Source organism: Siniperca chuatsi, linkage group LG13 (genome assembly GCF_020085105.1).
Source record: "Siniperca chuatsi isolate FFG_IHB_CAS linkage group LG13, ASM2008510v1, whole genome shotgun sequence".
NCBI lineage: Eukaryota > Metazoa > Chordata > Actinopteri > Centrarchiformes > Sinipercidae > Siniperca > Siniperca chuatsi.
Genome location: NC_058054.1, coordinates 17,728,508 through 17,739,721, shown reverse-complemented (window position 1 = coordinate 17,739,721; position 11,214 = coordinate 17,728,508). Strand labels below are relative to the sequence as shown.

Genomic DNA, 11,214 nt, shown 5'->3' with positions numbered 1-11,214 from the left:
TATTCAGGAAAATTTGACTTCATGTTTGGCTCCAGGAAATTGTGATGGGCATTTTTTTCTGACATTTTATGAGCCACATGATGAAATAATAGACAAATTAATCGATGATGAAAATAATGATTACTTGCAACCCTACATGAACTTAAATAACTAGTTATTTTAACAAAAGTCCTATAAATAGAGACTCAAATATTTTTCTATTGGTTTACTATAAACCAAAAGTAGGCAGCAGCAATATATAGTAATATTTTATTTGGGTTAATGGAAGTCTGTCTAGGCTAAAGTCAAAGTCTGCAATTTATTCACTATGACATGTTGCTGAAAAAGAAGGATGTTTGGATGCATGATTTGCGTATGTGTGTTTTGACCCACTTTATCCACCAGGATGGAGCCTCCCACATGAAGCTGAAGCCAGGAAATTGTGGTTGCCTAGCAAGTTTCACATCTACGGTGCAAAGTTTGAATACGTGTTGCTCGGCTCCTGTCTGTGCTGTTAACTTATTTTAAATTACATTTTCCCCGTCGAGGTCCAATTGGCAACACTGACGGTGCAAGATGTCGGTCGCAGGATTTAAGAAGCAATTTTACAAAGCAAGTCAGGTAAATGCGCGACTTTGTAAAAATGATTAGCCGGGTAGCTTAGCCAGCTAACTTAGCTAACGCTCGTTACTTTTATTACGAGTTTACGCTAGCTAGTTAACCAAAGTGGAAAATGTTATGGTTAACGATAAAACATGTTTTCTTGGTTAAGTACTAACGTTAGCTATATGAAACGCTTTAACTTGTTGAAAAGTATACTACTAGCTATACTGTTATTAAACTCGTCAACAACTGTCAAATGTATGTCGTGGCTCACAGGTAACGTCAACGTTAATTTAACCCGTAACGTTAAATTAGCCAATTTAACGCTAATCTAGGAAGTTAACGTTAGTAACTGATAGTTAACTTTAACCTAGGATTAACTAACGTTAAACGTGGCTATATACCGTTTGCTTAGGTTCCCCTAAATTAGCTTAATTAAGTTAACTTAGTCGTCGGTAGGTTCATTGTCGTGAGTTTGTAGCCAAGTTTTTGTCCAACTACGTAGATTGTATCGCTGAATTTTCACTAAATTAACGTTAAAGTACAAGATCAAGGCTAATTTGCCGAAGCTTCTGACTGACAGAAGTCATTGAAAGGAAGAGTTTCTGGTAATTGTAAGTTAGATACTGTATGGGATGGTTGGTGCTTGAATTCGTCGTGTTTTGTTGTTATGTTAAACAGCAGGTAGATTCATCACTCGTGTTAATATTCTCGTGCTTAAGTGATGTTTATGTTTGTTATTTCTAACGGGTTGGATTACACAGTGTCTCAAGACAAATTACCTAATGTGTTGTGGTGATATCACAGTTGAAGTCACAAAACATGTTTGCGCGATTCATAAAAATGCTGTCATCTCTCAGCTGTAACTATAGAACTGAACTGACCTGTGAGCATCTCCATCTTGCGGGAAATATCAGGACATACATATTTAAGATGTTTGTATTTAAACTAGTTTATTTCCACACTTCTATATTCTAATACATTAAATAAAAGTCACTGTCTGAAGTCAATTATTTATCTCTAACATATAAAGGATCCATAATTTCAAAGAGGTAGTATCATATAGACTATTAATTCCAGAGAAGCAAGTCAAGTATTTAAACAAATGGAAGTGACTTGATGCCATGTCAGTCATATATCTGAGTGCCAGATTGTGTACAGACATTCACTGTAGTCTGTGCATCAATATCACAGCCCTGCATGTGTTGCTTTTGAATATCTTGGATTTATTGAGCCAGGTTTGTCTTGTACTTTCAGATTTCAAATAGCACTCAACCATCTTAGGAAAGAAATGTAGCTGTTGACTCTTGAGGCAGTTAAACCTGTCACCGCAAACATGAAGCTCAACAAGACATGGCCTGTAAAACCAGTGACTTGTGTGTTGATGACACCTGCCTTGTAACAGGTCCTTGATTTGGCTTAACATTATGCCATATGCAAGTGACGACTCCTTGCTCAGTGGGTGTGTAATGGAATCCTAGTTATGTGAATACTCTGCCCAAACCAGCTTCCACTTGTTCAGTACCCACATGCTCTTCTTCTTGTCCAGACAAGACCCCCAACTTCACCTCCACAACAACTCTTTACCAAATCTGAGTCCTATATCAAATGTGCTTATGAATCTGTATCTTATTTTTCTAGATTTAGCTTTCAACACTTTCAAGTAACAAAATGTATAAATGATTTAAAGCTAAATGTCCTTTAACTACAACTAAAACTCCAGTTTTTCTAGATGGATCAGATACCATAGTCAGACCGGGGTGCGCAGGTTTATCAGTCATGGAGGACAAAAAACTTGTGCTGGCAATTATGAAGCCAGATGGGGCGCTGAAAGTGTGTTTATGTTTGGATTTCACACATCTACATGACACAACCTCACATCAGGTACCAAGAGATTCATTAATTGCAATTAAAATGGTGTCTATTAGACTTCATCATTAGGGAACATGGGGGGCCGAGTTATATCCCATGAATCATTTGGCAATCAGTGCTTAGGGCATTTTCAGAGCCACTGAGTGTTGCACACAAATTAACTTTTCCAGCCCTGTGTATTATAATCTAGAGATATTGATCCATCTGGTCATAGAGTTTTATGTGCAGTGTGGTGCTGACAGCTGCACTGAGTTGAACCAAATGAGAAAACACACAATGAGTCTCTGTTTGGCCTGCCAGCCAACTGAACAGGATGTTAGAGTTTGTTGCTCTGGATGAGAAATGGAGAATGTATGTGCTATGCATCACGATATGAATTAGTGAGTGAGAGCAAGATAATGTTAGCATGTGTGTTTAGTAAAAGTATCCATGTGGTTGTGGTTGTAGTGTAGGAAACTGCAATGTGTGTGCTGATCTGATGGAAAAAAGGAAAACCCTTAGTATAATTCCAGACAGAGGCTCTCAGAGAGGAAAGTCCAGTTTTCAGAACTCCCTCATCCAGACTTGAGGAGGTTCCTCCACTGACGGAAAACATGGGCATGTCTTGGAATTTGAGAATTGTGTTCTCAAGCCCAGAAAAAAAGAAAATGGTGGAAAATGTTATGCATTAACGTTTGGAAACGGACAACAGTGTGGTTGTGAAGGTCGGGTTCAAACCGCTTTGACAACAGGTCACAGGTTAATTTCTGTGTTGTAGTTGACCTCCCTCTGGAGGTGCATAACTGGAAGACAGTTAACCAAAATATTCACAATATTATCAAAACATTTTTTATCAATATACAGGACTCAATCAATCTTTTATTTTATTTTATGTCCATGTGCAAATTGTCGAGTTAGTCACGGAGCAAAAAATGTGAAATCCTATAAGTAATCCATGAGAGACCAGTGAATACACTGACTGCAGTCAGCTTCATTGCTCCGATTGCTCTGTGTTCACAGATGGTGAGTGAGAAGGTTGGAGGTGCAGAGGGAACCAAGCTGGATGAAGACTTCAAGGACCTTGAGAGGGTTACTTACATACATACATACATACATATTTACATTTTAAGAAAATATCTATACTAAAAATGTAGAATAACAATTGGGTTTTTTTGTTCTACTGAAAGATAAATGAAGTTTTCCTCACTCACTTAAATGCTCTAAAAGGCATACAACTCAGCATATGCACACAGGTATCAATTATTGTCTCTCTCTAACCTGTACCACCAGAGAGCAGATGTCACCAGCAAAGCAGTGGTGGAAGTCATCAATAAAACATCAGAGTACCTCCAGCCCAACCCAGCAACGAGAGCTAAGCTTTCAATGCTCAACACAGTGTCCAAAATCCGCGGGCAGGTGAAGAGTCCAGGCTACCCCCAGCCTGAGGGACTCCTGGGGGAGTGTATGACTAAGTATGGACAGGATATGGGCTATGACACCAACTTTGGTAAGAACATTGCATGCAGTTAGAGGATGAGATACAGGGTAGAAGAGATACTGTATGTATGTAATGATGTATGTTTGGAAACCATGAAAAGAGAGGAGAATTAGAGCTGAGTGTATATGAGTGTATTTGTTGAGGGTGTGCCCATGAGTCTACTTTTTAATGTTTTAACCTTTCTTAGTATAGAGCCAATGATTATTATTAACATGCCTCATGATGTCCCACACTCCTTAATGCTGGTATTTTGCATGTGTGTGTGTGCATTGCAGGTGGGGCTCTAATAGACATTGGGGAGTCAATGAAGAGGATGGCTGAGATCAAGGACTCTCTGGATATTGATGTGAAGCAGAACTTTATTGACCCACTGCAGGCAGTCGCTGAGAAGGATATTAGAGACATTCAGGTAGAATCAAAGAGGTAGTATGCTTCTGCATATACAGGCCAGGCATTGACTAATGAGCTCCGCAGACTGTGTTTGAGCTGCAGTAGTATGGGAAAAAAAGTATTAATAGTCCAGATGCATGCAAATGTTTAATTCACGCAAATTTCTCAAAACTGTCATACACACGTGAAAATACTTATTCATAAAATATCATTTGTGAAACCTCATCCTCGCAATCCCGATTCTTTTTCCCCCTCAGCACCACCTGAAGAAGCTAGAGGGCCGCCGTCTGGACTATGATTATAAAAAGAAACGTCAAGGTAAAATCCAAGAAGAAGAGATCAGGCAGGCCCTGGAGAAGTTCCATGAGTCCAAAGACATGGCTGAAAGCTCCATGCACAACCTACTGGAAACAGATGTGAGTAGCCTGTACAGGATTTCCCCCAGAAAAGTTGTTGGGCCCGGTGGCAAGTATCTTTTGGCGGGGACCGGCGGTCCGGCGCGGGCCAACGACAGACGGATGGCAGCATTAAGGTAGGGCCCTATAGTTTCTGTGATAACAGAATTTCGTACGGAATTGAGAATTTTAAAAAGCTATAACACAGATTCTGTAGGGCCCTACATTAAGTGCTAAAAGCTGACTGGCTGACTATGTAATGTGTTAGAAATAAGTCATTTATTCAACAAATATTTAAAAAAATCAACAATTATAGCAGTCTTACAAAGAATCTGACAATAACAATGTGGAATGCTGTGTTTTCAACAGCAACAAAAGAAATTAAATTAAATTCAAATAAATAATATCAAAGTTATTGAAGCCCTTACTTTTTCCGGCACAGACTGCATGTTGGATCAGTAACGTTATCGATACTTGGCTGATCTTGTTCTGCCGGCGTTAGAGAGGACGGAGTGCTCGCCGGCTGCACTTCGTCGACCCGAGGCTGGGCTAACGTTGTTGACTCGGTGGAGTTTGTTGTGTTAGCAGTCACTTTCTCATCGCCATCACCTCCAGTATTTGGCCGTCTGAAAAAACTGTCTAAGGTTTTTTGGCGTTAACCTTTCCTCCTTGACTTTGTCCCTAAATGCCACAAAGGAAGTATCTGTGTTACTGACTGAAGTTTTGAACGTCACTCTATGCACAATAAGGGTAAAGAACACTGATCTCAGACCTGCTGTTTTCCTATAGTGCATTTAAGTTTTAACTAACAGATGTCGCTGGTGAGCTTTACAACCATTATATATATATATATATATATATATATATATATACCTTATATAGTTTCCAACTGAGGCGCCCGACTGTAACTGTGGTTTAAAAAAACATCTTAAAAATAAAAAATTTTAAATGTCCCCAATGCTTAGGCCCAGCCGGCCGCAGGGCTTGCAATACACTGGCGGAAACCCTGTTGTAGACTAAACTTGATTCACTTTGCATTGCAGCTAGCACATTGAAACCTGCTGGACTTGTTTTGTTTATAGAACACATCAATAAAAACGTGACATTTCTCAGTTTAGCCCCCTCTGATTGACAACTGCTGGTAAACCTGTGATTGTTGTCAATGAGACAGACAGACAGCAGCATACATATTGAACAATATCTTGAAATAGACAAAATATACTGTTACCTCGGATTGTCTTTTATTTCTCAGCATCCTTCATTTTTGACTACATTGCAAGAGAATAAAACCATACACAAATATTTTGCAACAAGCAATCAGATAGTTTTTAGAGCTTCGACCTTTCCCAATTAATCCTGTTGTCAATAAAATAGGCAAAGTGATGTCAACATGTTCAAAGTCAACAAACATTGTTATACAATATAATCGGCCATACAACATAATACAATCTGATGAAATTATTGTGATTTAATTAAAAGTATTTAATGCTGAAGAAGATGGAGTTGAACTAGCATATTCTATAATGGTGCATTAATACAGTGAATGAATTTATGAATTTTATGCCCTTAAGAACTAGTTAAACTCAAAATAGAGGGACAAATTAAGAAAAAAAACATGTTGAGCAAAAATGCCTTGTTTTTTTCCCTACAGTGACTTGCAGTAGTGTGAGCTTGTCAAACCCGTTTTGTTTGGTTTTCCCGTTTTCATACCTTCCATAATGAGATGTTTCAGAGCTGTTTGAGTGAAGTTATTGTGATGAACAATACTGATGTAATAATGAGAGATGGGAATTCAGATGGTTAACCAGTAAAAAAGGCTCTGAAGGGCCACTGCTGTTTCTGTGTTTGGTCTCATTCTAAAATAGTTTGTACGTGCATGTAGGTGGAGCAGGTGAGTCAGCTGTCTTCTTTAGTGGAGTCTCTGCTGCAGTACCACAGACAGGCCTCGCAAGTCCTGGAGGAGCTTTCTGACAAACTGAGAGAAAGGTCAGTGCCTTGACTATTTGTGGACGATGGCATGCCTTTTTTATGTTGAGGCTGTGTCCTCTGGCTCGTGACGAGGGATGATTCAGCAGTACCATATTTTCTTTTACCCATCCAATTACAAGTAATGAATGTCAAGTAGCAGCTGATGCTGAGCACAAATCACTTATTTTTACTAAACAATACAAATTTAGATAATTATCTTTGGTTTTGTAGGCACAGATAATTTAGATTTTTTTTTTTCCTCCATTACAAAAATAAAATATCAATTTTACTTTGGAATAACATAAAATGAAGTGGGTTTGTTTTGCTTTTGACAATGTAGTTGTAGTAACTGGATTATAGCCCACAAGAAAATGAATTGACATCTCTTTGCTCAACCTGCCTGTATCTGTATTGGTGCATCCCCTGCTTGTGAGCTCAGAGAGGTGATGTTTTTTATTCTGATGGTGTGCAGGGTGAATGATGCTCAGTCTCGTCCGAGACGTGAATACACACCGAAACCCAGACCAGCCTTTGACTATGGAGAGGTAGAAGACTCTAACGGAGGATACTCACCAGCTGCAACAAGCCCTCCAGCTTACTCTCCTGGTAAATTTATTTTTTGTATATTTTCTTAGAGCTGTGTGTGTGTGTATGCGCGCGCACGCACGCAAGGCTCCCAAAAAGGCATGTGTGCAATCATATTTCATTCTTACGACTGATGTCTTTCCTTCTGCGACATTAACCAGCCCCAGCACAATATCCAGTTCCATCCTTCCAAAGAACCTCCATCAAGAGCAGACCGCGTGAGTGAGACAGATGAAGATAATGTCACTTACACAGAACTAGAAAGTTTCACTACTTTCACTCATTCTGTTGCCCATCTGTGTGGCAGAGAGGTGTATGCATGTCTGCGTGATGGTAAAGTATTTGACTAACATTGTTGAATGGTGTTTGTTTGTCTGCCAGGTTCCCAGAACTTGATGGGGCTTGTCAGAGTGTTAATATTACTCTGTCTGACTGAGGCTGCGGATATATAGAATCGCCAGCAAACCACGTTCAATCTTTGTTTTATGTGATCAGTGACGTTGGTATTTTAATCAAAGTTGTCAACCAAATTGTTTACCAAAAAAAAAATTCTACCTGCAGTCATGGTTTTGCTGAATTGTATGTATCTGACAGTCTGTTCACTGACTGACTGAAGCTTCTGAACCTGAAGAAAAATCACTACATGCCACATAGTTAATTTTACAGATATAATCATGGGGTGGATCTAATATTATTCACCTCTTTAGTCAAACACAAGAGAAAGTAAATGTGCAAAGTCTCAGGCCTAAAACTTGAACATGGTCATTATGGTGGAAATAAAATACTTTTAGCTATGTAACATGGCAGTACATTGATTTTGATCTTGAGCTTCAGAAGGATTCTCCCTTACCACACTGATGACTAACATCTCCTGTTTTAATGACTTTCATTTTGTGGTCTATTTCAGAGTCCTATTGGAAAACATACTGGTGACACACATTCTAATCTTGTTGAAGGGAAAATGTCAAATATTCTTTTCACAAAATGACAGTATTTGTTCTTTCTCCCTTCTTGTATCTCTCTACTTTTTGTCTCTTTTCGCAGGTGAGCCATGCTGTAAAGCCCTGTATGACTTTGAGCCAGAGAATGACGGAGAACTGGGCTTCAACGAGGGCGACATCATCACCTTGGTCAGTCAGATCGATGAGAACTGGTTCGAGGGAAGCCTTCGCGGCAAATCAGGATTCTTCCCCAACAACTACGTTGAAGTGGTGGTACCCCTGTCACACTGAAAACAGCAAGGCAAGAGGGGGACAGCAGGATGGAAAGGATAAAAAGGGGGGATGATAGAGGATTATCAACTCTCAATAATCAAAATATATCTTTTCTTTACTGTAATTAAAGGGTAAACATCTCAAGACATGGACCTGATTTTTGTATCTAGGAGTTATTTGAGTAAAGAGCTTTTTTTTTTTTTAATTCTGTCAGATTAGGTCGATATTTAATGGATTTTTAAGGACAGAGGGATGTTCAATCAGAAAAATGACAGTGTAATGTTTGGGTGCATTTACCATATCCTGAGTCCTTGCATTCATTCTCTATGCACCTGAGTACTTTGTACACTACACCTCTATCACTGAGACTGATGAAGAAAGATCAGGAGAGAATGACCTCTGTAATGACATGTCCAGCAGTATCCCCAAACACTAAGAAGTGCAACTACTTAATTCTTAACCTATTTTATATTCACAAGATGACATTTCTTGTTCATGTATTGTTCATATTGGTACTACACACATGCATGTATATGCATGCTTTCTTCTAAGTAGGTTTCTACACTCCCAGTTTTCACTTCTGTGCCTTCAGGCTTTAGTACTGTTGTCATCATGGACTAGTTGGAGTCAACATGGAGGACTGGCTGCCTTTTGTCCATGTTTGAGACTATCCTCCACTGCCACCTGGTGGAACTATAGATCATTCTTAGCTATTGGTTTAAGGGGTACCATCACATGGCTTCTGATTTCTTACCAAATCCACACTGGGTGGCTTGTCTTATATAAAAATTTTAAAATAGCTGGAGCCAGTCAGCAGGTAACTAGACTGAGTGCTGTATTAAATGTCTTTTTCATTCATGCACTACTGCTGATCAGAAAAACTCTTGGTTTACAAACATTAGCTAAGTGTGTTCGCGACAAAAAAATATTGTTTTATAGTTGGTTTCTAAAGAGCTGGAGGGCGTCCATAAATATGCTTAGCTATATAACATTTATCACACTAATAGTCGCTAAGTTGTCAGTGATTTAATTTACCTACAGCTCTTCCAATGTTTCTCACTGCACTCCACTCTTCTCTTAGAGCTGATGCCAAAGAAAGGGTGCACAAATTCCAAAATTAGGCTGCTGTTTGTCATTAAAAGGAAACCTATTTCATACAGCCTATTTACTTCACATTTTAAAGAAGAAAAGCAGACATTTGTTTCCGTTACAGTGCAACCCACAACTATGTAACATGATTGACCCCCACACCAAATATTTTGCAGCATTACACCAAAGCCATATGCATGCATCTTTCAGTTCCTCTATTCTCTCAGGCTCTATTGATACTGCTGGCAGTGTCACTCACAATGTTTTGTGGCCTTTTACCCAACTGTTTGTCAATGAATTTTCAGTCTGTGATTTGTTTTCCCCCCTTAGTGCCGGGGTAAGCTTGGCTTTAGTATTCTAACCTATAATTTGGAGCATGGAAATTAATCTGATGTGTTTTGGGTGTTTTTGTACCTGCCTCAGTTTTCAGGCTGAAAGAAAATGCTATCTCCAAACTATTGTGTTCAGAATTTACTATTGTGTTCAGAATTTACTAATAATGAAGAAGGCCTGTACACAATAGCCAGTTTCAGTTTCAATTAAGCCTGTTACAAGCTGACTATGAACTGTGAGGGTTTGTGCTGTTCACTAAAATGCCAACTTTCTCCTCTTGTCATGATCCCCTTGTTAGACCGCCCCCCGCCCCACTCATCTCTCCCATCTCTGTTTAAACTGGGAGCGGAACAGACAGGTCTTTTCAGCAGGGAAGGGCACACAGCAGTGGATTATACCCTCCCTCCCCCACTGGTCTTTATTCACCACCTGCCCCTACCCCTTTCTCATTATCAGCCCCATCCCTATCCCATGGAGCGTCTGGAGCTCAGTCTCCTGGTCCACCCCTGGAATAATCTCTTTGTTATCATAGTATGTGCCTCTTAAATGTTATGTTTGCATGCCTCCTATCTTATCCATGTTATGTATAGGGCCAGGGGCTTTGGCTGTGCAGAGTAATAACTGTGGTTCAGGTGTGGGTTTACATGCCTCATTACACTAAATCAAAAGCCTAGAGTTGGAGAGTGGAAAGGAGGGTCAGGGGTTCAGGTTGAGCTATTATGGAGCTTTTGTAATATTGATGGTGAATAATGTCGTGGAACAAAGGGCTGAGATCAATTTGTGTGCTGCTGCTGTCAAAGCTGAAATAGTTGTCTGAATGCTGCGACTGACATTGATTGCAACACTACATTCTGTGATGGCTTGTATTGCATCCATACCTGTAAGTGTCTTGACTTTGCAATATTGATGAAAGAAGTATTATCAGACTGTAAAGCTTTATTTTATTATGCCTAATGTTAATGGAATTGTCTCTGTTAAAATGTAACTGCTTTGCATGTGTCTTCATTACAGCTCTTGTGTCTTAGGCAATGCCTTATTTTTGTAACTGTGACACTGTGGGGAGACTAAAAGTGGGATTATCCTGGATTATCTTTAGGATATATGGATTACCTCTATACTAAATGTAATCTTCTGTGTATTGTATATTTTTGTTACAATGTAAAGGGGAATGGATGCTGTTCATTCACTTATTCAAATAAATATTATAATAAGTATTTTGGCTCTGCAACTGAATTTGTCGTTTTAAATTTACAATTAGATAAGGTATGTACACTGGTGTGTAGAATAGCCTAGAGGTGTAGGATTATCT

At 39.2% G+C, this 11,214-nt stretch overlaps 1 protein-coding gene across 2 annotated transcripts; it reads left to right on the top strand.

Annotated features, from left to right (window-relative positions):
- Nucleotides 1-395: 395 nt before the first annotated feature.
- Nucleotides 396-11,119, top strand: LOC122886300 (endophilin-A2-like). Of its 2 annotated transcripts, XM_044218280.1 has the most exons (9): nucleotides 396-600; nucleotides 3,454-3,522; nucleotides 3,724-3,940; nucleotides 4,207-4,340; nucleotides 4,579-4,737; nucleotides 6,599-6,702; nucleotides 7,157-7,290; nucleotides 7,431-7,487; nucleotides 8,314-11,119. In XM_044218280.1, exons 1-9 carry the CDS (start codon nucleotides 556-558, stop codon nucleotides 8,499-8,501), a joined length of 1,107 nt encoding a protein of 368 aa, XP_044074215.1. In that variant the 5' UTR covers nucleotides 396-555; the 3' UTR covers nucleotides 8,502-11,119. The 2 variants fall into 2 exon arrangements, with proteins under 2 accessions (XP_044074215.1, XP_044074216.1); XM_044218281.1 differs by lacking the exon at nucleotides 7,431-7,487 and having other exon boundaries at nucleotides 397-600.
- The last annotated feature ends 95 nt before the right edge of the window (nucleotides 11,120-11,214 follow it).